Genomic DNA, 27,145 nt, shown 5'->3' with positions numbered 1-27,145 from the left:
TGGTGGTTAAAGGGGTACTCTGCTGCTCAGCTTTTGGAACAAACTGTTCCAAACGCTGTAGCCGGCAAAGGGCGCCCGTGATGTAATAGCCCCACCCCTCATGTTGTCAAGCCGCCACCCCCTCAATGTAAGTCTATGGGAGGGGGCGTGACAGTTCCCAGCGCCGGCTCCAGCGTTCTGAACAGTTTGTTCCAAACGCTGAGCAGAGGAGTACTCCTTTAAGGAGCACTATATTTCCCCAAGTTACCCATCAAATGTAGCAACCAGGTTTCAGGAGGAGCATATCTCAGTCAGGGAAAGCTAGGTGAGACATGAGAAATCCAGGAAGGAGTTAAATCATTAGCAAAACTTAGCATGCTAGGAACTTTCAGTAAGTCCTATTTTCTGCCAATTTTTACATAATGAAATGTAGGGTTGGCAGTGGGGTCTTTCATTCTGCTTCCTGGGTCACGCCAGATTTTAGACAAGCCCTGATCAGCACAGGTGCTGGAGACAGCTCACTAAAGAGCAATAAGAATAGCTGATGATCAGTCTGCCTAGGAAGGCTGAGAGGAACCTGACCCTCAGATGGGAGTTTTACTCCTGAAGGCTGAAGCCTCTGAAAACGGACTTTGTGACAAGTACTGGACAAGGGGGTTTGGCCATCTCTACCGAGCTAAACTCCACCAAGAGATACATTGTGGAGAGCTGTTTAAGGCAAAACATTACAAATTGTTAATTCCGCTAATAATACCTAATAGGTGCGGGCCCTACCTCCTAGGATTTATGCCTAATGGGAGAATGTGGGTGTCTGGTGCCTTTCATACATTACAGTACAGGGGCAGCTCTCCATAAAGACTGCATGGGAATCGTGGGACTAAGTGGAATACCCTTGTAAAGTCCAATTTTCTGACTGAGCAGTCAGTATGCTAAAGAGACAGGAAGGCCAAAAAAGATCTACCCACCTGTCCTCAGTTCAGTCCACAATGAAAACTTCAGCACAGCTCCATTCACTTTAAAGCATTTCTTTCCTATCACAGAAAAAAAGTGCTTAAATATATGTTACTCATTACTCCATGCAGATTTCTACATATCTTTTTTATGTCTAGCTTCTGTACTTGGCTCACAAATCCCTCTGTTCTGCTGCTTACTCATTCTGATATCCACTGCTCAGAAAGGGGCGTGTCCGATGCAAGCACTGAGCCCGCCCAGATTCACCATACATTCACTTCCTCCCTGAGTCTTCTGTGCTGGGTTTCTTCTTCCAATCACTGCAGGGTGCACTGTAACCCCTCCCCTCTCTGTTTTCAGAGGAGTACTAGTCCCACCCTCACTTTGTGTATTTTGTATGTATTTTCTATGATTTTTTGTATTTTCTAGCTGGGACAAGGATGCTGCTGCAGCCAGACAGGATTATGTTCTGGATGGTATGGGGACCCTTTTTTTTTTTAATTTATTTTTTATTTTTTATAAGCCATGATTTCTATAAAAAGGAGAGAACTTTTTTAAATGAAATATAATAGAAAGGTTACAAAAGAGTACAAAAAGTTTTTTGAATCTGACAGTGCCCATTTAAAGGGGAACTCTGAGGACAAAAAAAATATTGTTAAAGGGGTACTCCAGTATAATTTTTTTTTTAATCAACTGGTGTCAGAAAGTTAAACAGATTTGTAAATGACTTCTATTTAAAAATGTTAATCCTTCCAGTACTTATCAGCTGCTGTTTGCTACAGAGGAAGTTGTATTTCTTTCTGGAATTCCTTTCTTTCTGACCACAGTGCTCTCTGCTGACACCTCTGTCCATGTCAGGAACTGTCCAGTGTACAAGCAAATCCCCATAGCAAACCTCTACTGCTCTGGACAGTTCCTGATATGGACAGAGGTGTCAGCAGAGAGCACTGCAGTCACACAGAAGAGAACTCCAAAAAGAAATACAACTTCCCGTGGAGTATACAGCAGCTGATAAGTACTGGAAGGATTAAGATTTTTAAATAGAAGTCATTTACAAATCTGTTTAACTTTGTGGCACCAGTTGACTTTAAAAAAAAAAATGTTTTCCACTGGAGTACCCCTTTAAATAAAAAGCTGTTACAAAGTTATAAAAAGTTGGAACTTATTAAAAATGTTGCACGTTTTTGTAAACATTTTGGATTACTTTACCCTCTGTAGTGCAGAGAGCCACAGTCGTCTCTCTGCTGCCCCCCTTTGGCCATGTCTGGAATCACCATTAAGCTATTGCGCTATAGTTGGCGATTGTGTCTTCTGGGGATCGCTGTGTGTAGTAGGTGCCCAGTGGACTTCGGCGGACCGTACCTGCTACTGTACTTACAACTAGGAGTATAGTAGGAGGAGAGAGTCTTAACACAACTCCTGATGGTTCTTTTGGACCACACATGGTCCACGAGTAAACTATTATCTGTAAGATATTTCAGACTATTGCTGACTCATAGGGTCACCATTATAGAGCAGTGTTTCCCGGCCAGAGTGCCTCCAGCTGTTGCAAAACTACAACTTCCAGCATGCCCGGACAGCCTTTGGCTGTCCGGGCATGCTGGGAGTTGTAGTTTTGCAACAGCTGGAGGCAAACGGGTTGGGAAACACAGACGTAGCAGTATGACCACATGGTTTGCCTGATATCCATGGGGTGGCGCTGTTTTTGAAATCCTGAACAGTCCTATTAAGTGCTGTTTGTAAATGGGAAGGGTGGAGTCGCTGTAAACTTCTGCTCTATGAGTAATAATTCTGCCATTTTTATTTTTTGCAGCAGAACATGAGATGCCAGAGGCGGGAAGACATTTTTCCCATGAATGAAGGGCGAACATCTGCTGCGAATAACTTACCCCGCATTCTTCGTGCGTCACCGGCGACTCCACCCGTCACTGTAAAAAACATGAAATTTACAAGTCGTAATAATGTTGGGTCCGGCGCAGTAAATCTGCAGCCAGAACAATGTTGTATCGTCTGACACATTGTTATAGCAGATATATTGGGAGGTCACTGACCTCTCATGTATGGCGGCTCGGGGCCATTTTATAGCCCGTTAATATATAGCGTGTCATAATCCGGTCACCAGACGTCTGCAGCCGGACTGTCCGCAGGAATGTTTATACAAGTTATGTTGACTTTGTATATGTTTAGGATACAGTAAAATCCCATAGTTAAAGTGCAACTCAATACCTAGGACAGTGGGGTCATATTCCTGGCTCCCTAAATCTACTTTAATACACCCCACTGGGGCTCTTATGGAAATCCGTGTCCGAAGTTTTGTTGCTGTTGCGGTGTTTAACCCCTTAAAGGGGTACTCCGCCCCTAGACATCTTATCCCCTATCCAAACGATAGGGGATAAGATGTCAGATCGCCGGGGTCCCGCTGCTGCAGCACCCTGCTATCATTACTGCGCAGAGCGAGATCACTCTGCACGTAATGACGGGCAATACAGGGGCCGGAGCATCGTTACGTCACGGCTCCGCCCCTCGTGATGTCACGGCCCGCCCCTGTCAATACAAGTCTATGGGAGGGGGCGTGGCGGTCGTCACGCCCCCTGCCATAGACTTGCATTAAGGGAACGGGCCATGATGTCATGAGGGGCGGAGCCATGACATCACCCTGCTCCGGCCCCTGTATCGCCCGTCATTACGCACAGAGCGAACTCACTCTGTGCAGTAATGATGGCAGGGTGCCGCAGCGCCGATCCCCGGGGTCCCAAGCAGCGGGACCCTGGCGATTTGACATCTTATCCCCTATCCTCTGAATAGGGGATAAGATGCCAGGGGCGGAGAACCCCTTTAACCCCTTAAGGACCAGGCCATTTTACACCTTAAGGACCGGAGCGTTTTTTGCACATCTGACCACTGTCACTTTAAACATTAATAACTCTGGAATGCTTTTAGTTATCATTCTGATTCTGAGATTGTTTTTTCGTGACATATTTTACTTTAACTTAGTGGTAAAATTTTATGGTAACTTGCATCCTTTCTTGGTGAAAAATCCCCAAATTTGATGAAAAAAATGAAAATTTTGCATTTTTCTAACTTTGAAGCTCTCTGCTTGTAAGGAAAATGGATATTCAAAATAAAACATTTTTGGGTTCACATATACAATATGTCTACTTTATGTTTGCATCATAAAATTAATGAGTTTTTACTTTTGGAAGACACCAGAGGGCTTCAAAGTTCAGCAGCAATTTGGAAATTTTTCACAAAATTTTCAAACTCGCTATTTTTCATGGACCAGTTCAGGTTTGAAGTGGATTTGAAGGGTCTTCATATTAGAAATACCCCATAAATGACCCCATTATAAAAACTACACCCCCCAAAGTATTCAAAATGACATTCAGTAAGTGTATTAACCCTTTAGGTGTTTCACAGGAATAGCAGAAAAGTGAAGGAGAAAATTCACAATCTTCATTTTTTACACTCGCATGTTCTTGTAGACCCAATTTTAGAATTTTTGCAATTGGTAGAAAAGAGAAAATTTTTACTTGTATTTGAAACCCAATTTCTCTCGAGTAAGGACATACCTCATATGTCTATGTTAATTGTTCGGCGGGTGCAGTAGAGGGCTCAGAAGGGAAGGAGCGACAAATGGTTTTTGGGGGGCATGTCACCTTTAGGAAGCCCCTATGGTGCCAGGACAGCAAAAAAAAAACACATGGCATACCATTTTGGAAACTAGACCCCTCGGGGAACGTAACAAGGGGTAAAGTGAACCTTAATACCCCACAGGTGATTCACGACTTTTGCATATGTAAAAAATAAAAATAAATGTTTTACCTAAAATGCTTGGTTTCCCAAAAATTTTACATTTTTAAAAAGGATAATAGCAGAAAATACCCCCCAAAATTTGAAGCCCAATTTCTCCCGATTCAGAAAACACCCCATATGGGGGTGAAAAGTGCTCTGCTGGCGCACTACAGGTCTCAGAAGAGAAGGAGTCACATTTGGCTTTTTGAAAGCAAATTTTGCTCTGGGGGCATGCCGCATTTAGGAAGCCCCTATGGTGCCAGAACCGCAAAAAAAAACCACATGGCATACCATTTTGGAAACTAGACCCCTCGGGGAACGTAAAAAGGGGTAAAGTGAACCATAATACCCTACAGGTGTTTCACGACTTTTGCATATGTAAAAAAAAATTTTTTTTTTACCTAAAATGCTTGGTTTCCCAAAAATTTTACATTTTTAAAAAGGGTAATAGCAGAAAATACCCCCCAAAATTTGTAACACAATTTCTCCCGAGTACGGCGATACCCCATATGTGACCCTAAACTGTTGCCTTGAAATACGGCAGGGCTCCAAAGTGAGAGCGCCATGCGCATTTGAGGCCTAAATTAGGGACTTGCATAGGGGTAGACATAGGGGTATTCTACGCCAGTGATTCCCAAACAGGGTGCCTCCAGCTGTTGTAAAAGTCCCAGCATGCCTGGACAGTCAGTGGCTGTCTGGTAATACTGGGAGTAGTTGTTTTGCAACAGCTGGAGGCTCAGTTTTGGAAACAGTGGTGTACCAGACATTTTTCATTTTTATTGGGGAAGGGGGCTGTGTAGGGGAATGTGTATATGTAGTGTTTTTTACTTTTTATTTTGTGTTAGTGTAGTGTTGTGTTTTTAGGGTACAGTCGCACGGGCGGGGGTTCACAGTAGTTTCTCGCTGGCAGTTTGAGCTGCGGCAGAAAATTTGCTGCAGCTCAAACTTGCAGCCGGATACTTACTGTAATCCTCCGCCCATGTGAGTGTACCCTGTACGTTCACATTGGAGGGGGAAGAACATCCAGCTGTTGCAAAACTACAACTCCCAGCATGTAGGGTCTATAAGTGCATGCTGGGAGTTGTAGTTTTGCAACAGCTGGAGGCTCCGTTTTGGAAACAGTGGCGTACCAGACGTTTGTCATTTTTATTGGGGAGGGGAGGGGGGCTGTGTAGGGGTATGTGTATACGTAGTGTTTTTTACTTTTTATTTTATTTTGTGGTAGTGTAGTGTAGTGTTTTTAGGGTACAGTCGCACGGGCGGGGGGTTCACAGTAGTTTCCCGCTGGCAGTTTGAGCTGCACCCAGCACCCGGGGTCGTCTTCCCGCACCCGCTCACGTCCTCCGGAAGAGGGGCGGAGCGGGTGCGGGAGTGACACCCGCAGCAGGCGCCCTGATTGGTCGGCCGGGAACCCGGCCGACGAATCAGGGCGATCGTGAGGTGGCACCAGTGCCACCTCACCCCTGCAGGCTCTGGCTGTTCGGGGCCGTCTCTGACGGCCCCGATCAGCCAGTAATTCCGGGTCCCCGGGTCACTGGAGACCCGATTGACCCGGAATCGCCGCAGATCGCTGGATTGAATTGTCCAGCGATCTGCGGCCATCGCCGACATGGGGGGGCATAATGACCCCCCTGGGCGATATGCCGCGATGCCTGCTGAACGATTTCAGCAGGCATCGGGCACCGGCTCCTCTCCGGCTAGCGGCGGGGGGCCGGGAATGGACAGGACGTACTCCTACGTCCTCGGTCCTTAAGGACTCGGAAACGGGGGCGTAGGAGTACGTCCATTGTCCTTTAAGGGGTTAAGGACCAAGCCTTTTTCTGTTTTTGCGCTTTGTTTTTTTTCCTCCTCACCTTTTAAAAATCATAACCCTTTCAATTTTGCACCTAAAAAATCCATATGACGGCTTATTTTTGGCGCCACCAATTCTACTTTGTAATGACATCAGTCATTTCACCCCAAAATATATGGCGAAATGGGAAAAAAAATCATTGTGCAACAAAATTTAAGAAAAAAACATTATTTTGTAAATTTTGGGGGCTTCCGTTTCTACGCAGTACATTTTTTGGTCAAAATTAAACTTTATCTTTATTCTGTAGGTCCATACGATTAAGATGATACTTATATAGGTTTGTTTTTGTCGTACTTTTGGAAAAAATCATAACTGCATTCACGAAAATTTATTCTTTTAAAATTGTCATCTTCTGACCCCTATAACTTTTTTATTTTTCTGCGCATAGGGTGGTATTAGGGCTCATTTTTTACACCGTGAACGGAAGTTTTAATCTGTACCATTTTTGTTTTGATCGGACTTTTTGATCGGTTTTTATTCTTTTTTTTTTATGTAAAATTTTTTTTGCGCGTACGCCATTGACCGTGCGGTTTAATTTACAATATATTTTTATAGTTCGGACATTTATGCTTGCGGCGATACCACATATGTTTATTTTTATTACGGTATGTTTATACATTTTATATATGGAATTTGGGAAAAGGGGGATGATTTAAATTTAAAGGAAGGGGTTAATGTGTGTGTTTTTAAACTTTTTTTTTTTTTTTTTTTTTTTTTTTTTTTTTTTTTTACACTTTTAGTCCCCTTAGGGGACTTTTAGGAGGAATAATTTGATTCCTCATACAGATCAATGGGATTCTATGGAATCTGTGTGCTATGCGCTTGATTGATAAAGCCTGGTCCTGTGAGGTTTTGTCATTCTGAGTGCAGGAGCAGCCACAGCAGAAGAGGTAAGCCCTCAGGCTACCTCCATAGTGGATCATCCCCCACCCCCCACCGCGATCGCACAGCGGGGGGGTGATGCAGCACAGTGGACCACCAGGGACAAGATAAAGGCACCTTTAGACGCCACTATCAACTTTGACAGCGGCGATCTAAAGGGTTAATAGCCGCCCGCGGTGATCGCCGCATGTCTGCTATTAACGCTGGCCCCCAGCTACAGGAATCAGCTGGGGGCCGGTGGGTATGACGTGGGCTCAAGACGGGAGTCCGCGTCATACCACCTTAACGGCCGTTAAACGAGTATACACGTCCATGGTCGTTAAGGGGTTAAGCCCTGGCACGTTGTCCTCAGTGATGTCCCATTACAGTGGAAACCAGTGGCCTCCATCCATGGTGTCATCTCCTCCATGGTCAGTGATCTGTCACATGACAGACAGTGGGGGCACCCGATGGCCCACATTGGAAAGACCCACACCGCCTCATCACTCTGCTTCCTGTCAAAACCTGACACAGCCACTGATGCAGATGTGAACAGGGCCCAATTTAAATATACCTGTCACCAAATAAACTTTTCTAAACTACCCCAGGTTATGTTTCCTAACAACACTCCTCCCTCCAAAAAATGTCAGAGCTTTAAAAAGCTCTGTATCTTACCTTTATTCTTGCTCATATAGTGCAATTTCCCAGCAGGAGAAAGTGGGCGTTTCCCATCAGACATGACATCACTGAAGCCTGCTGGGGGACCACTTCCGCCCTCACATGGTTGCAGTGCTGTGATGAATAGAAGACCTCAGTCTCTGTGCATATTTCAGTCTGTGTTGCGATCAGTGGGGGTGGTTTGGACTCCTGCCAGGCCGGGAGGAGACCGAACTCACTTTATTAATTGTGGCAGGGAGCAGAACGGAGCCACCTAGTGGCTGTTTTTTTTCAAATACATTTTTATGTTGATAATTTTAAAGGGAGTGAAAGGGAAAGTGTCTGCTAATTACACAAGGAACACTGTATTAAAAGTTTTTTATTTGGGACAGGTACTCTAAGTTTTTATCTTTTTACCCCAAAATGGTAGCATTCTAATTGAAAGGGTTTTGGACAATCTCATTAATGAGATCTTGAGTTAGCACAGATGGCATTGTACCATTGCTATGGCATCAGCGTACCACATTGTCTGACTGCTGCTGTGATTGATATTACTGGACTGTATTGCTGTGTGTCTGTGTTCCTGTTTCCAGGATCGCCCCTTCTGACTTGTGATTTGGACCTTATGTACTCTCTGACCTACCTCCTGCTTTCTGATTTGGACCTTGTTGTGACCTCCTGGTACTGACCCAACTTTGCCGACCATGAGCCCGACTGCCTTTACCATCCTTTACCATAGTTTTGCAACAGCTGGAGGCATGCTGGTTTGTTAAACACTGCACTACAAAATCAGATTCCAGTCTGATAGGCCATTCAGGAGTCTAGGAGAGCTGGGTAGTAGCCTTCGGCTGTCCGGGCATGCTGCGAGTTGTAGTTTTGCAACAGTTGGAGGCATCCTGGTTGGGAAACACTGCTGGGATCGCTTTAATGCTGTGTGATGATTCTATTGTGTTGCATCGTCATGATTGGTATATGTAGATCTTGGTTTGGGTAAGTAGATGAAAGGGTTACATTACAGATTACTACCATATTAGTAAAGGTCTTCCATTGTGATTAAATGTGTTCTATACAGATTTGCTTACACTTCACTTAATCTGTTTCTCTTTCCCATACAGTAACCTTCAGTTTTGGGAGTTTACCTTCAAAAGTAAATCTTTTGCTTACAACCAGGTATGGCGCTCGTACTTATGTTACTATGATTGGAGAAAATGATTAGTTTCCAGGGCCTTGCATGCTTCTGGGAAGTTTGGGTGTTTTCAGATATGTAATCCATTAGAGCATCTCTAGAGGTTACCAATTGTTTACACTTTATGGTTATCTATCTATCTATATATATATATATATCATGCTTGAAAAAGGCAGCGGGAGGCCGCAGAAACATCGCACTTGTTTTCTGAGGATGGAATAAAACTTTGCACTTTATGTTGGCACCCCTGAAATTGTTCTAGAAAATGAAGTATTTCCCCCAGAAAAGGATTGCAGTAACACATGTTTTGCTATACACATGTTTATTCCCTTTGTGTGTATTGGAACTAAACCAAAAAATGGAGGAAAAAAAGCAAATGGGACATAAAGTCACCAAACTCCAAAAATGGGCTGGACAAAATTATTGGCACCATTTCAAAATTGTGGATAAATAAGATTGTTTCAAGAATCTGATGCTGATGCTGATGCCTTTAAACTCACCTGGAGCAAGTAACAGGTGTGGGCAATATAAAAATCACACCTGAAAGCAGATAAAAAGGAGAGAAGTTCACTTAGTCTTTGCATTGTGTGTCTGTGTGTGCCACACTAAGCATGGACAACAGAAAGAGGAGAAGAGAACTGTCGGAGGACTAGAGAACCAAAATTGTGGAAAAATATCAGCAATCTGAGGGAGCGTCAGTGCGAACTATCCGTTGATATTTAAATGAAATGAAACGCTATGGCAGGAGACCCAGGAGGACCCCACTGCTGACACAGAGACATAAAATGACTACATTTTGCCAAAATGAACTTGAGTAAGCCAAAATCCTTCTGGGAAAACATCTTGTGGACAGATGAGACCAAGATAGAGCTTTTTGGTTAATCACATCATTCTACTGTTTACTGAAAACGGAATGAGGCCTACAAAGAAAAGAACACAGTACCTACAGTGAAATATGGTGGAGGGTCAATGATGTTTTGGGTTGTTTTGCTGCCTCTGGCACTGGTGCCTTGAATGTGTACAAGGCATCATAAAATCTGAGGATTACCACAGATTTTGGGTCGCACTGTACAGCCCAGTGTCAGAAAGCTGGGTTTGTGTCCGAGATCTTGGGTCTTCCAGCAGGACAATGACCCCAAACATACTTCAAAAAGCACCAGAAATGGATGGCAACAAAGCGCCGGAGAGTTCTGAAGTGGCAGCAATGAGTCCAGATCGAAATCCCATCGATCACCTGTGGAGAGATCATAAAATTGCTGTTGGGAAAAGGCGCCTTCCAATAAGAAAGACCTGGAGCAGTTTGCAAAAGAAGAGTGGTCCAACACTCCGGCTGAGAGGTGTAAGAAGCTTATTGATGGTTATAGGAAGCCACTGATTTCAGTTATTTTTTCCAGAAAGTGTGCAACCAAATATTCAGTTAAGGGTGCCAATAATTTTGTCCAGACCATTTTTGGAGTTTGGTGACATTATGTCCAATTTGCTTTTTTTCCTCCCTTTTTTGGTTTAGTTCCAATACACACAAAGGGAATAAACATGTGTATAGCAAAACATGTGTTACTGCAATCCTTTTCTGTGAGAAATACTTCATTTTCTAGAAAGTTTTCAGGGCTGCCAACATTTACGGGCATTAATGTGTGTGTGTGTGTGTGTGTGTGTGTGTGTGTGTGTGTGTGTGTGTGTGTGTGTGTATATATATATATATATATATATATATATATATATATATATATATATACACCTTTTTTTCTGGGTTGGATTATTCAGTTATTAAATCCTTATATAGTGAAACATCTTTGAGAACACCACCCAAATTGCATTGAAAAGAGGTTTTCTATAGGGCTTGGTCTTCTCAGGGGAAAATGGCCTCTTTGCATTATGCATTGTAGCTAATGATCTGTCACAGGTCTGGATAAGGAGATGATCTTCTTAAAGATGGGGGTCTTATGGAGAGGGTTTATTGTGTGTTTAATGTCCTCAATGATAAATGTTTAATGTCTTCAATGATCTCATGAATATTCCTCCAATGCAGTGTTTCCCAACCAGGGCACCTCCGGTTCTTGAAATACTACAACTCCCAGCATACCTGTCCATCCAAAGGCAACAGCCAACATCTGGAGGCACACTGCTTGAGATACACTGCTCTATGCCCAAGGGAGGGGCAACTCTCCAGACATGGGTCCCTCGAGGTTTTCTCCACAGGGTTTTTTCCTTGCCTGAGTGCTGGAGGTTGACTATTCTAGAGAGTTGCCTTTCCCTTGGGGTTAGAGCAGTGTTTCCCAATCAGGGTGCCTCCAGCTGTTGCAAAACTACAACTCCCAGCATGCCTGGACAGCCAAAGGCAGAAAGGTAGAAGCACCCTGGGTAAAAAACATAACTCTAAGGGTTGTTACTAGGATTTTACATTAAAAAGGTATTCTGCCCCTTATCTTATCCCCTATCCAAAGGACCTCGGCGATATCTTTGCAGCACCCGGCGTTCTAAACAGTATGGATTCCGGCAGCGGGGGGTCGTGATGGGGATAAGATGTCTAGGGGCAGAATACTGCTTCAAGTTACAATGAGTGACAGTAGCATTGGTACTTGCTGGATTGTCGCAGCCCCTTCAGTGCAATATTGACACAGATACAACCTTACATGTCCGGCACGTTCATGTGAACATGGCTGAGCTGTAGTACCAAACTCAGACATGGAGACGTGTGGCGCTGTGTGCCGGTACTGCAGCGAAGAGGTGTGACACCCTCTGATCACCCAATGATGTCTCCTTGTTAAATCTTGGAAAAACTTTCTTATTCTGTTTGTAACCAGATTGAGTAGTTATGAAGTACAGTCAATGCCCCCCCCCCCCTTCATTTTGATGACCGCCCCCTAAAGCTTCTAAATACCGTCAATAAGCTCCTCCTTCCATAAATAAGTAAAGAGCCCGTCTTATGTTGCAGGTGAGGAGGATGACCAGCGCTCTGGTCGCTGTAGGTTTGGGTCATCTCACACCTCAAGACATTAAACTTCACTTGGAAGAACGAAGGCGACCGGTGTTTCCGAGAACTATTATTGCTCCACCGTCTGGACTGTTCCTCAAAGAAGTGAAATATGACGAAGAAGGTGAGCAGGTGGACTTATTGGGTTCTGTGTGTAGGATCCAATCTGTTTTGGTAGTAATACAGGAGCAGATTTTACACATGGTAGTCTCTCCCTTATCTTCAGGGATCGGTTACTTCATTGGGGCACATTTATATAATTAAGAAAATTTACCACCAACTCAATACATTAACATAGGTGAATGATGTTCAGCACAGTGTACTAAACGTCTGACCTGGAATAAAAAATATTCAGGAAAATATTATATACACATTATATATTGAACCACACCCCAGGCATAAGGAAATATACAAAAAATGTTGTATTAGGCTTGCAACACTTATTTACTTTTTTATACTTTGCTTCAAATAATCAAAATAGTGCAAAAATAGCACTGTAAATATTCTCTCAATACAGGTAAAATGAGAAAATAAGCAACTTTGTATATAGTCTCAATTAAACATTTTCTATCATTTTGTGTCTTCAACTTCAGTACACGCCTACGTGTCTCCATGGTAACAGACAACAAACAAATCCTATGTAGTCTGATCTTGCCTTTGTATTGCTTTCCATGGATCCTCTTATTCTTGAATACTTTTGGTAGGTAAACAAAAAGTAGGGTGGAGATTAAAAGAAATGTAACTGTAGGACCAGATACCAAAAAGTTTATTCAAGCCTATTAAAGTCTACCATGTCTACCATGGAGACCCGTAGATAGACACCTGCACATAGACGAAGTAGACACGAAACGATAGAAAACGAAGTATAAAAACGTTTGCAGTCATTTTGTGTCCACAGTTTCTATGCCGAGCTACATATCTCCATGGTAACAGACTTTAAATAAACTCTGTGATGCATTTCTTTTTTGTCTCCCCCATACTTTTTGTTTAGCCACCGTATGTAAGTAATAAGTAAAAATAAGAGGAACCATGGAAGGCAATATGACTGTAAGATCAGACTACCCAGGATTTGCTTGTTGTCTGTTACTATGGAGACATTCAGGTCTGCAAAGGCGTTGTAGACCTTAAATGATAGGACATTATCAACTAAAGTGTACCTGTCACGAGATAATAAAAAAAATAGCTTAACGCTTACTCTTTTACTGATTTTAATCCTGTCCTTGTGCTTAAATCCTGGTTTTCATCCTTTTAATCTTTGTTAATGCTGTTCACATTCTATGCAGTTCACTGAGGAGGAGGGGGGCATTCCCCTGCTTGCCTTCACATCTCATGTGAAAACTTCCTCGCTTTCTCCTCATAGCTGACAGCTGGCTGCTCTGTGCACTTTGTCTTGTGTCTTGTGACACGCTTTTAGCTCACACAGCAGGATGGTTGACAAGCCGGGAGCCTGCACAGAGCCCTGCTTGTCCTGCCCTCACTTTCTGTATTTTGTCTCGGTACGGAAATACACAGGCAATAGCTGCAGGGACTGTTTTGGACAGTGGGGGGACCCCTAGTTGTTAGAAGCATAGAGCCTTATTTTCACCTTGGAGTCTGTCTTTATGTACAACGCCTTTTGTGTTCAGCCAATCAGGGGCCACAGCAGTATCCCACCCCACCCGCTTATTGGCTGAAAAGGCAGTACACGTGCCGTCCTCCGAAGTCAGGAAAGTCAGTACATGGCTTTTCTATGTTTTCCCCCAAATTGAGCACTGTCCTAATAAATATATAGAATACCCCTTTAATGCTGCCTGCAGAACCCCCACAGTGCTGAGATCCAGCAGTGAGAAGCCGCCATTCACAGGCCACCCTTGTATTTGGTCATAGCTCTTCATATAATGAACCCCGTTTCACTGACAGACAAAGGAAGAGAAAGCTGCTTATGGTAATATCCTATAAGACTGGCAGCATTTCAAAGTGCATCTTCATTTTATCTTCTTATTAATGAGAATAAGGACGGGCGCAGTGAAAGAAGCCGCCTGACGGCGACAATGGAAGTCTGTTATTTCCCGTCTGCAGATCTCCGCACCAGTTGTAGAATACTCCCTCCTATCCGGGCTGTATAACCGTACAGCTGGTGGCATAATACAAAGAGGCCTAGTCTTCATTACACGTCCGGGATAAGTGGCGCCCCTGATGACACCACGTGGCTCGTATACACTGCCGTCCAAATAATGACACTGGGTGCAATTGTCCAGCTTCCGCTAATTCACTACAATACACTACTGAGAGTGCTGATAGTAAACCATCACAAGTCTAGATATTATGGGCCAGTGAGATTATGGGTTGTTCTTTACCCACCTAAGCATATTACGTATTGGGTAAATATCAATAACCTCTATTTTAAAGTGGTAATCCAGGATTTCAAAGTAATATACCTGCTTTATTTCAAAAACAGTGCCGCAACTTTAATCAGGTTGTGTGTGGTATTACAACTCAACTTTCACTTCAATGGAACTGAGCTGCAATACCACACACAACCTGAGGAGAACCTGGCGCTGTTTCTGGAATAAATCAGCTATAGTTTTATATAAATATATATATATTTTTAGCATCATAGATAACCCTTTTAGTGTTTAATGGTATGTGACTACTTTAAGGCCCCGTTCACATGACAGAATTTCCAGCCAGATGTTCCACAGGCAGCAGGCACTGGTAGAACAAGCCGACGCCATGACTGTGTGAAAATGCACCGCTTCCTAAAGTGGCAGTGTTTCTGGAGAAAAAGCAGCCATGTTTTTCTACTCCTGGATAACTCCTAAAGTATTCCGGGAAAAAACTTATTTTCATAAATCAACTGGCTCCAGAAAGTTAAACAGATTTGTAAATTACTTCTATTAACAAATCTTTATCCTTCCAATAATTATCAGCTGCTGAAGTTGAGTTCTTCTTTTCTGTCTGGCAACAGTGCTCTCTGCTGACATCTTTGCTTGTCTCGGGAACTGCACAGAGTAGAAGAGGTTTGCTATGGGGATCTGCTTCTACTCTGGACAGTTCCCGAGACACGTGTCATCAGAGAGCACTTAGACAGAAAAGAACAACTCAACTTCAGTAGCTCATACGTACTGAAAGGATTAAGATTTTTTAATAGAAGTAATTTACAAATCTGTTTAACTTTCTGGAGCCAGTTGATATATATATATAAAAAAAAGTATTTTTCCTGGATAACCCCTTTAAAGGAGTTCTGTAGTGAAAGATAACTTATCCCCTACCCAAAGGATAGGGGTGAGTTATAGATCGCGGGGGGTCCAACCGCTGGGACCCCCTACAATCTCCTGAACGGGGCTCCGGCAATCTGCTGAAAGGGGGGCGTGCTGACTCCCGCACGGAGTGGCGGCCGACACACCTCCTCTGTGTATCCCATAAAGATACATAGAGGAAGCATGTCGACTGCGGCTTCCTTCGGGCGTCGGAACGGCTGCTTCCAGCAGACTGCCGGGGCCCTGCTCAGGAGATTGCAGTGGGTCCCAGCAGTCGGACCCCTCGCAATCTAGAACTTATTTCCTATTTTATATTAGTTATTTTTCACTGCACTACTCCTTTATTTCCCAACCAGGGTGCCCCCAGCTGTTGCAAAACTATGACACCCAGCATCCCTGGACAGCCAAAGGGTGTCTATGCATGCTGGGAGTTGTAGTTCTGCACCAGCTGGAGGCACACTGATTGGGAAACACTGTTCTAAGCTCAAGATAATGGCAACTCTCCAGAAGAGTCCAGAAACCCCCCCCCCCCCCCCTTTGGAGGAAACCTAAAGCCTACCATGTCTGGCTAGTTGCCCCTCCCTTTGGCATAGAGCAGTGTTTCCCAACCAGTGTGCCTCCAGCTGTTGCAAAACTACAACTCCCAGAATGCCCGGACAGCCTTTGGCTGTCCGGGCATTCTGGGAGTTGTAGTTTTGCAACAGCTGGAGGAACACTGGTTGGGAAACACTGTATTACAATGACCTCCTTATGACCGGTGGTGATGAGAGGGTCACCCTCATCCCTAATACTACATTTGGCAGGGCTTGATTATACTCTGTGAATATAATATATTTTGTCCCTTCTTTTTAATGAACGACTTTTCCTTTATTTAGATATGAAGAGTTACACGACGGAGTCGAGAAGACGCTCTCCAGGAGACACGTGAATGGGACACAGAACACAGATTTGTCTTTTTTTTTTTTTTAAATGTAATATAATTCTCTAAATACAGAAGAATTTTGTACTTTATTGCATTTTTTGCAAATAAAAAAATACTGGCTTGTATGGTGCGCAGCAGCGGATGTCACATGGCGGGAATTCAATCCTATTCACGTTAATGGGTCCGAGCCGCACGCTCAAGAGAAAAAACAGTTCTATGCACCATCTTGTCTCAAAAGGGCAAACACCACAACCCCTTCATCTCAATATGGTGTGGGGTACGAGCCCCATTATTCACACACTAACTCTGAAAACACAGCATCTTTGTTAAAAAATAAATAAATAAAAATAACGCCATACACATTGCATTTTTTGGGAACAAAAAAGCTGCGGGAGTCAATAGGGAAATATGTCCCTACCTTACTGCTCCTTTTTGTATTTGGACCCTTTTAGGTTTTTATGTCTGCCTGGACTATACTGGGAAAAGCTTAGACCTTATCCTAGGGAGATGACTTTTAAGATTTAATACTTTTTCATTTCTCTGTATCTGCTGAGATTTTTAGTTTAACCTCTTAAGGACCAAGGACGTACCGGTACGTCATGAGTCCTTTCCCTTTCTATAATGCGGGGCCACGATGGCCCCACGTCATAGCGGGTCGGGCCCAGCCTCTAACAACAGCCGGGACCCATGGCTAATAGCGTGCGGCAATGATCGCGGTGCCGCGCGCTATTAACCCTTTAGACGAGGCTTTCAAAGTTGAACGCCGCATCTAAAGTGAAAGTAAAACACTGCCGGTTAGCTCAGGGGGCTGTTCGGGATGTCCGCGGCGAAATCGCGGCATCCCAAACAGCTCTGGGACACGAGGAAGGTCTCCTACCTTGCCTCCTGGTGTCCGATCGCCAAATAACTGCTCAGTGTCTGAGATCCAGGCATGAGCAGTCAAGCGGCAGAATCATTGATCACTGGTTTCCTATGAGAAACCATTGATCAATGTAAAAGATCAGTGGGACCTATAACACTGCAAAAAAAAGTGAAAAAAAAAAGTGAATAAAGATCATTTAACCCCTCCCCTCATAAAAGTTTGAATCACCCCCCTTTTCCCGTTTAAAAAAAAAAAAACAGTGTAAATAAAAATAAACATATGTGGTATTGCCGCATGCGGAAATGTACTAATTATAAAAAAAACATATCATTAATTAAACCGCACGGTCAATGGCGTACGCGCAAAAAAAATTCCAAAGTCTAAAATAGTGTAAAATGAATAAAAAGCGATCAACAAGCCTGATCAATACAAAAATTGAACCGCTAAAAACTGCAAATCACGGCGCAAAAAATGAGCCCTCATACCGCCCCATATGCGGAAAAATAAAAAAGTTATAGGGGTCAGAAGATGACAATTTTAAACATATACATTTTCCTGCATGTAGTTATGATTTTTTTTTCAGAAGTACGGAAAAATCAAACCTATATAAATAGGGGATCAAATTAATCGTATGGACCTACAGAATAAAGAGAAGGTGTCATTTTTACCGAAAAATGTACTGCGTAGGAACAGAACCCCCCAAAAGTAGCAAAATGGCATTTTTTTTTTCAATTTTGTCTCACAATGATTTTTTTTCCCGTTTCGCTGTAGATTTTTGGGTAAAATGACTGATGTCACTGCAAAGTAGAATTGGTGGCGCAAAAAATAAGCCATCATATGGATTTTTAGGTGCAAAATTGAAAGAATTATGATATTTTAAAATGTAAGGAGGAAAAAATGAAAGTGCAAAAACAGAAAAACCCCTGGTCCTTAAGGGGTTAAAAACTAAGAAAAAGCAAAGACACTTTGTATGATTACTGCCATTTTCCCCCAAAAAATTCATAAAATAAGGAAAATATAAAACGCCATATTAGCATGGTGGGTGTGTGTATGTATATATACATACATATATATATATATATATATATATATATATATATATATATGCCTTTGAAGCAGAGAATATTTAACCATGTGTATGTTCTGCGTGTTACAGGCCTGATCCAGTAGCCATCCTGTTCACTAATGCTGGGTATTGTCAGGCAGCACAGTGTACGGTGTTATCATAGAGCTTTGGCTCTACCTGCTGGACATTGAAGGTACTACTAAATTTGAAAACCCGAATGCACTCCTTTCTTATCAAATGTTTGATTGACGAGGAATGTATAGGACTGGAAATATATAGCTACGTTTGTTGTTTTCAGAAACAACGCCACATCTGTTCACAGGTTGGATGTGGTATTGCAGCTAAGCCTCATCCACTTCAATTGAAATCCATGGGATTTGGTGCTGTTTTTGGCATAAGGTAGTCTTGTTTTCTTTTTATTTTGTTTTTTTTAATCCTATGCATGCACACCAGTGTGTTTGGGATCCATATCACACAATGTCGCTGCATTTCAGTGGGGCAGGGCATACCATCAAGTGAGGAAATGCTTTAAAGGGGTATTCCAGGAAAAAACTTTTTTTTATATATCAACTGGCTCCAGAAAGTTAAACAGATTTGTAAATTACTTCTATAAAAAAATCGTAATCCTTTCAGTACTTTTGAGCTACTGAAGTTGAGTTGTTCTTTTCTGTCTAAGTGCTCTCTGATGACACCTGTCTCGGGAACCGCTCAGTTTAGAAGCAAATCCCTGAAGCAAACCTCTTCTACTCTGTGCAGTTCCCAAGACAAGCAGAGATGTCAGCAGAGAGCAGTGTTGCCAGACAGAAAACAACAACTCAACTTCAGCAGCTGATAAATATTACATAGTTACATAGTTACATAGTTAGTACGGTCGAAAAAAGACATATGTCCATCAAGTTCAACCAGGGAATTAAGGATTAAGATTAAGGATTAAGATTTTTTAATAGAAGTCATTTACAAATCTGTTTAACTTTCTAGAGCCAGTGGTTAAATATAAAAAAAGTTTTTTCCTGGAATAACCCTTTAATAAGAAAAAAAAAAACTTTAAAGATTGAGCCTCAGTGTAGATCCATTAAATTTGGGTTACAAATTACTTATGTTTTGACAACTGTGAAAAATAAAACAAAACAAAAATAACCTCCCATGCATTTTTGACTGATGGGATCCTTGTTCACTAGTGCAATGTTATGAAATATACACCACCCCATTTATAGAATACTACCACTATGTATTGCCTAAATACGGTAATACTGTTATTTGCCTTAAAGGGGTATTCCAGGAAAAAAAATAAATTTTTATATCAACTGGCTCCAGAAAGTTAAACTGATTTGTAAATGACTTCTATTAAAAAATCTTAATCCTTTCAGTACTTATGAGCTTCTGAAGTTAAGGTTGTTCTTTTCTGTCTAAGTGCTCTCTGAGGACACCTGTCTCGGGAAACGCCCAGTTTAGAAGAGGTTTGCTATGGGGGATTTGCTTCTAAACTGGGCGTTTCCCGAGACAGGTGTCATCAGAGAGCACTTAGACAGAAAAGAACAACCTTAACTTCAGAAGCTCATAAGTACTGAAAGGATTAAGATTTTTTTAATAGAAGTCATTTACAAATCTATTTAACTTTCTGGAGCCAGTTGATATATAAAAAAAAAGTTTTTTCCTGGATAACCCCTTTAATAGTTCTTTGTCATGTCTTGGTCACATGTTTGATTCCATTAGGAGCTTCTGTTGGTAAAAATCTAGGATGGAATAGTGCAGCATGCAGTGCAAAGTTTGTCATATAACAGATGACCCAATTGACTCCATTATAGTCATTAGCGGTCCACTGGGCTCTATCAGGATCTTGGATGTAGGGCAGTGTTTTCCAACCAGGGTGCCTCCAGCTGTTGCAAAACTAAAACTTCCAGCATGCCCGGATAGCTGAAGCCTGTTGGAATGTACACCAGTATAGAGAGAGAGAGCGAGCGGTTGGTCAAAGCCAGCAAGATAGGGAGAAGTAATCTGATGAGACAACCCTGATGACTTGTGGTTCAGGCAGCATGTAGGTGATGACAGGTTCCCTCTAAAGGGGTCTTCCCCCAGACAACTTTATGGTCCACTAGTTATTCTCCTAAGAATGAGCCCCCCTTCCCTGCACTGTCTAGGAGACAAGAACGAGCAGATGTTCATCACTATAGTGAGCAGGCTGCTACTGTAGAAATAATAGAAACCTAATTTGATAGGTTATGGGAAGAAACTAGCAAATTTTGTGGGTTTTTTGCTCTACTTTAATGTCTCGTGTGGGCAGGTGACTTCCTGTGGTTGCAGTGAGTGCGGATGTGAAGTTTCGTTACTTGCAGTCATAGTGAGTTCTTGTGATGAGCGGACGGTCTCGCGGTGGAGTGCTGAGATATGGTGCAGTGAACTCTCCCGGCAGGTTACCAAGGCTTCTTCTCCTCCGTGGTCACTCACATGGAGTCTATAGAAGGCATCTGGAACACCACCAACGAGGAGAGCATTCTACAGGCGGACTTCCAGTATGGCCTCTTCACCGTCACATACAGCCTGGTGTTCATCCTCGGGTTACCAGGCAATGCCTTGGCACTCTACTACCTTTGCCAGAGCCGGCAGCGCTCCCGCAGCTCCAATATCTACTTTGTCAACCTGTCCGCAGTGGATTCCTTCTTCATCTGCCTTCTGCCTATTCGCATTTATTATCATAACAGTGGAAACCACTGGATCTTTGGCGATGTGGCTTGTCGCGTTACCGGCGCCCTTTTCTATGCCAACATCTACCTCAGCATCGGCTTCTTCACCTGTATATGCTTGGACCGGTACCTGGCTGTGGTCCACCCACTGATGTACATGAAGCTGAAGCGTACCCGCTGCTCTCTGATACTTACCATTGTCATCTGGGTCATATGTAGCACCATTATGCTGCCTCTAATCCTGGGAGGACCTCTGGGCAGTGCCCCTGAGAATGGCACCAGGACTTCTTGCTTTGAGGACTTCTCCACATCAGTGTGGCAAGGCCGTCTGGCACCGTACAACATCTGCGCCCTGATCTTCGGTTTCCTGGTCCCTTTCACCGTGGTGGGGGTGGTGATCCCTCTAATAGCACGACGGATATGTGGAATGAAGTCCAGCATCCATCGCAAGGTGGCCTTAAGAATCATTGTCTTCATTCTGCTGGTGTGTATGCTGTGCTTCCTGCCCTACAACATCTCGCACCTGCTGCACTTTCTGATGAGACTGAACATCATCCAGGATTGTGCGTTTACCGTGCACATCTACAAGTTACGCCGCATCACTTTGGCTTTAGTAAGTCTGAACAGCTGCCTGAACCCCATCCTGTACTTTATCCCATACTTAAGCCGGAGGCTCAGTGCTCCCTACCGCAAGCAGACGTACAACGTCCAGAACGGGAAACTGACAGACAAAGCCCCGGCTAAAATGGCGTCACCTTGTCACTTACCGAGAAAACTGGAGCCTGCTACTATACTGGGAGCTAAGGTTGAATGGTCAGTGCTGTGATCTAGACAAAAGCTGCGCCATTTATTGGTCTATACCAGTGGTCTCCAACCTGCGGACCTCCAGATGTTGCAAAACTACAACTCCCAGCATGCCCGGACAGCCAACGGCTGTCCGGGCATGCTGGGAGTTGTAGCTTTGCAACATCTGGAGGTCCGCAGGTTGAAGACCACTGGTCTATACTGAACATCTCTAGAGATGAGCAAACTTACAGTAAATTCGATTCGTCATGAACTTCTCGGCTCGGCAGTTGATGACTTATCCTGCGTAAATTAGTTCAGCTTTCAGGTGCTCCGGTGGGCTGGAAAAGGTGGATACAGTCCTAGGAAAGAGTCTCCTAGGACTGTATCCACCTTTTCCAGCCCACCGGAGCACCTGAAAGCTGAACTAATTTATGCAGGAAAAGTCATCAACTGCCGAGCCGAGAAGTTCGTGACGAATCGAATTTACTGTAAGTTCGCTCATCTCTAAACATCTCACCTGGATTCAGAGAACTCCATATTCTATCACTATGGGATCATCAAGCACCAAGGAGACGGACATTCTCTCCCTTCCTAGCTTTAGTAAAGAATAGAACTGTATTGCTTCCAGCCTCAAATACATGTTTTTATAATGACTTTATCTATATGTTCTTTTTATATCACTTTTCAAAACCTTGTGTAGTATAATCGATCTTTTACAGGGATTATCCACCATAAGGTGATTTTAGTAGGTACCTGGCAGACAGTAATGGACATGCTTAAGAAGGATCTGCGCTTGTCTTGGGGCTAAATGGCTATGTTGTGACATTACCATAACACTGTGGCTAGCATTTTGTGAACTGGTATTTCCTGTTTGACTTATGTTTTTTGGACTACAAATCCCACAATGCCATTTTCCTCCCTCTCAAACATCAGCCACCCCACCCATTGAGACATAAATGAGTTGCATCCATTCAAAAGACCTGTGGTTTTCAATCAGGGTGCCTACAGCTGTTGTATTAGTTGCAGATTGATCTCTCTCCCACCAAGCGATCGCTCCACCCATTGAAGCAGACAGGCTCTCTGTCATCAGCTGACTAGTGATGTCAGGTCTCGACCGCATTGCAAGCTGGGAAAAATCTGAGACAACAGTCATTTTGCATGCTGGTAAAAATAAAAAGTGGGGTGAAAAAAATAGTGGGGTGTGAGAAAACTGTCACACACAGGTACAGACACTATATTATTATGAACTACACTAACTTTACAGCCCCTGTAGCATAGTCAAATAAAAAAAATCCTGGAATACCCCTTTAATTTCTTTTGTTCAGGTCATAGAGACAGCCATATTGGTGCCCAGTAGGTCAATGGACCTCTAGCCTATCACCTGGGCTCCACTGCCCAATTCTCAATGGGGTGAATACTGAGGTTCAAGCCCTGTGGAGAACATTGGTGACCGCTCCCTGGCATCCTATGGATATTGTTGCATTCACCATTGTTCTCAATGGGGCGTGAACCTGAGCGCTCTCCCCAATGAGAACTGAGTGGTGAAGATAGTCTAGGACAGGCATAGGCAACCGTCCGCTCTGCAGATGTTTTGGACTACATCTCCCATGATGCTTGGTCAGCATTTTGGCTGTAAGAGAATCATGGGAGATGTAGTCCAAGACATCTGCAGTGCCGACGGTTGCCTATGCCTGTTCTAGGGCAGTGTTCTCCAACCTGCAGCTTTTTAGTTATTGCAAAACTACAACTGATGGCTGTCTAGACAAGATCCATGTTGGGAGTTGTCATTTTGCAACAGCTGGAGAGCTACAGGCTGGGGAACACTGGTCTAGGGGTTCATTAGCATAGCAAGCGTCAGATCGAACAGCCCCAATAGCTAGTGAACAGGTGGCCTAAGAGGCTGATTACATTGGGAGCTATCAGTGAATGTTGCCAAGTGGATCCTTAAAGGGGAACTCCGGTACTTAACATTTTATCCCCTATCCACGGAGTGGGCACTGAAGCGGTGGCCGACACTCCCCTCCATGCGTCTCTGCATGAGAGCCGGAGATACACGAGTACTCTCCCATAGAGAAAGAGGGAGGGGCATCAGGCACCGCTTCATGCAGTGGTCGAGACCGCTCTGTGCATGGGGAAAGCCTGGGATGGAGATCGCAGCAGTCAGACCCCCCCCCCCCCCCCAGCCATCAGACACTTATCCCCTATCCTGTGCATAGGGGATAAGTTGTTCAGTACCAGAGTTCCCCTTTAAGAGGACGCCACAGATCCTCTTTATATGGTATTATCTGGATATGGAAGCAGCCTGGTAGACTCCTGGACATTACAGAAGACTAAGAAATTAGATTGGATGTAACTTTCGCCACATGTGAAATCCGCATATGCTTTATTGTGGTTACACGTATGTTTCATTCAGTCAATGTGTGGTTGTCACGATGCCAAGGATTATGTGCAGACAGCTGTTCAAAGCGGGGACCTGACCCCTACTCAGATGTAGGTGGCCTCTCCTGAGGATAGCCATCAGTGAGAAAGTCCTGAAAGACCTCTTTGGGGTGGCCAATAAAGGGGAGATTTATCAAAACCTGTGCTGAGGAAAAGTGGACCAGTTGCCCATAGCAACCAATCAGATTGCTTCTTTCATTTCTAACAAGGTCTCTACAAAAAGAAAGAAGCGATCTGATTGGTTGCTATGGGCAACTCAGCAACTTTTCCTCTGGACAGGTTTTGACCCTTACCAATGACAGCTAATAATTTTGGAGAACAACCTCAACAGGGGAGATTTATCAAAGGATTTAGGGTGCGTTCACACACTCTGTTTTTGTGGGTTTTCCGCTGCGTATTTGAAAGAGGCGGGCTCTTCTCGGCTGTCCATAGCAGATTGTCCGCGGCGGAATTTACGCTGCGGAAAATCCGCCGCAGTCCCTACTGACTTCAACGGGGCTTGCGGCGGATTTTCCGCAGCGTAAATTCCTCCGTGGAAAATCTGCAGCGGATAGCCGAGAAGAGCCCGCACCCTTTCAAATACGCAGCGGAAAACCTGCAAAAATAAAGAGCGTGTGAACGCACCCTCAGACTGGTTTTTCCCATCTATATTTGTCGCAAAGAAAGTCGCAGTCTAAATATGTGTGACTTTTTTGCGACTTTTGCTCTAGAGGATTTTTAGAACATGATGCATTCTAGTCTATTTTAGACGGAAATGCATTGGAAAATGCATTGGTGCTGAATTAATCAATAGCGACTTTTCAGCGACAAGTCGCATCGGCTGAAAGTACGCCAAAATGTCAGACCATGTTGGAGCAGGTTTAAATACAGTCTAAAGCATAGATCACGAAGTCTGTGCACAGAATTTATCAAGAGCCGTGCGCCTTTTGATAAATTAGGTGCACAATAGACCAGACTAACCCTCTGTAGTTTGGTCTATATTGATGCGGGACATAGACAACTTTGATAAATATCCCCCAATGACACCTAAATACTGGAGATTGGATATTATGGGCAACACCTTCTGCCCTCCCAGTGGTTGTCTTGGTGAGGTTAGAAGGTGAAGCCGATAACACCAGCTTATTCTAACATTTCCATTTAGGGTTAGGCTATGTTCACACGCCAGAATTTCTGCATGAAAATTTTGCATAAATTTATAGCCAAACACTGCAATGGGATTCTGCCGTCCCATTCACACAGCAGAATTTCCTCTGTAGGAATTCCATTGAAGTGAATGGGCAGAAATTCTGCTGTGAACATAGAATTAGTATAGTGGTCTCCAAACTTTTGACCTCCAGCTGCTGCAAAATCACAACTCCTCGCATGCCCGGACAGCCAAAGGCTGTGTGGGCATGCGAGGCGTTGTGATTTTGCAACAGCTGGAGGCACTCTAGTTGGGAAAACACTGCTGTGGGCTGTAGCTTAGTGGTTGGAGTCAGTCGGTATCAACACTGTGTGTGGACAGCTCTCTCCCTCGGGTTTCCAGCACCAGCGCACGGGCTAGCCGGCAGCGTCCCCGGACCGGATCAACGATATAACAAAGGAATTCCAACGCCAAGTGCGGTAAAACGGATGCAAAGGATCAGCGCATGCAAACTTGCATTAGGCAGGAACAGATGAGTTTCGGACTGTTACAGGTTCTTAGTCATGCCATGACTAAGGACCTGTAATGGTCCAAAACGCGTCGGCTCCTGCTTGATGCGAGTTTGCATCCGTTGATCCTACAATAAAATACCTGTCGTTTTACCGCACTCGGCGCTGGACAGTCCTGTGTTATATCGTTGAGTCAGTCGGTATCGGTGCATGAAGTCCTCAGTGTAGCTGGAGCCTCCTCTGCACTGCTTTGTATAAAGCCCCTGTGGTTTTGCTGCAGTCCTTCACCTTTACATGATCACGCCTCGCATTTGTAGCCAATGCAGAAAAGTGAAATTTCCTGTATTGTGAGTCATGGTGCTATATTGTCTCTACCTGTCGAGTATTTTATACTGTTCTATGGCGCTCCAGCGCGTGCAGCGCATGACAGTCACCCACGGATGGAAAGCTGAGACCCACACAGGAAACAGAATCTACTAAACACACCGAGCACTGTACAAGAAACATCGGCCGGCATTTATCATTGAAGCATTTTTTTACACCCTTTTTTTGTGTGTGCTGGTAATGTGGAGAACCAAATTTATTAAATGGTCAGAAGAGCATTTGATAAATTTTGTGCAGGTCACATTTTCTGAAATTTCTCTCTTCACATAAACCAAAAAGCTAAGCTAAGTCTGGGCTGGTGTAGTTTTAGAGACTTTTCAGTGGCTTTGCGCCTTTTCACAAAAAGGCGCAGTTCATAAAACCTTTCCATATGATGTGTATTGCCAAAATCAGTGGATTGCAACTGAAAATCAGCAGAAATATGTAAACCAAAAGGCGCAAATCAACCCTGCTTGCGCCTTTTTTTGACACAAAAAAGTCAAGACAAAGATAAATGTCGGCCATCGTCTCTACTTTCTCCTTTAGCAAAAGATTTACTTAAAATGATCTGTATTTACACAGCTAAAAAGAATTTGTGATCGGGGCTTACACATTCGTACTCGTAATAACAATGATATACTTGTTATGTACACATTATGACTTAACATATCGGTCTGAGATGTGCCCGATGACCGCGATGGAGGCCATACCTATGGAGGGCATGACCTGTTATGGATGAAATGAAGAAATGAAAAGAGGAAAAAAAGAGGGAGGGTTGGGAGGGGTCCGCAAACGTCACGAACGGCCCACTGATAGGAGGCAGGGGCGTTATATACCCCTGCCCCCGCCCACAACCCTTATGTGCCGCCTGACGTGTGAGGGAGTGGAGATGTTACCGCCCCT

The 27,145-nt window shown here is 43.7% G+C and overlaps 2 protein-coding genes across 3 annotated transcripts in view; both read left to right on the top strand.

Moving 5' to 3' along the window:
• The window catches only part of PUSL1 (pseudouridine synthase like 1), a 64,947-nt gene extending 47,892 nt beyond the window's left edge, over positions 1-17,055 (top strand). The window contains exons 6-8 of the mRNA XM_056543359.1: positions 9,208-9,262; positions 12,214-12,376; positions 16,367-17,055. Of these exons, the coding sequence (XP_056399334.1) occupies positions 9,208-9,262; positions 12,214-12,376; positions 16,367-16,419 (271 nt within the window). The 3' untranslated portion in view covers positions 16,420-17,055. The remainder of the gene's footprint in view (positions 1-9,207; positions 9,263-12,213; positions 12,377-16,366) is intronic.
• Positions 17,056-18,425: 1,370 nt separating this feature from the next.
• Positions 18,426-26,404, top strand: LOC130293976 (lysophosphatidic acid receptor 6-like). 2 transcript variants are annotated; one of them, XM_056543320.1, is made up of 3 exons: positions 18,453-18,534; positions 20,623-21,888; positions 21,999-22,034. In XM_056543320.1, exon 2 carries the CDS (start codon positions 20,787-20,789, stop codon positions 21,846-21,848), a length of 1,062 nt encoding a protein of 353 aa, XP_056399295.1. In that variant the 5' UTR covers positions 18,453-18,534; positions 20,623-20,786; the 3' UTR covers positions 21,849-21,888; positions 21,999-22,034. The 2 variants fall into 2 exon arrangements, 1 of the variants encoding a protein (XP_056399295.1); XR_008848345.1 differs by lacking the exons at positions 20,623-21,888; positions 21,999-22,034 and adding an exon at positions 26,291-26,404 and having other exon boundaries at positions 18,426-18,534.
• Positions 26,405-27,145: the final 741 nt, after the last annotated feature.

The sequence above is a fragment of the Hyla sarda genome, chromosome 10, assembly GCF_029499605.1.
Source record: "Hyla sarda isolate aHylSar1 chromosome 10, aHylSar1.hap1, whole genome shotgun sequence".
NCBI classification, from domain to species: Eukaryota; Metazoa; Chordata; class Amphibia; order Anura; family Hylidae; genus Hyla; species Hyla sarda.
This window is presented reverse-complemented; position numbering and strand designations above follow the sequence as displayed.

Coding starts and splice junctions, on each gene's coding strand:
- LOC130293976 (XM_056543320.1), top strand. CDS start 20,787: ATGGAGTCTATAGAAGGCATCTGGAACACCACCAACGAGGAGAGCATT.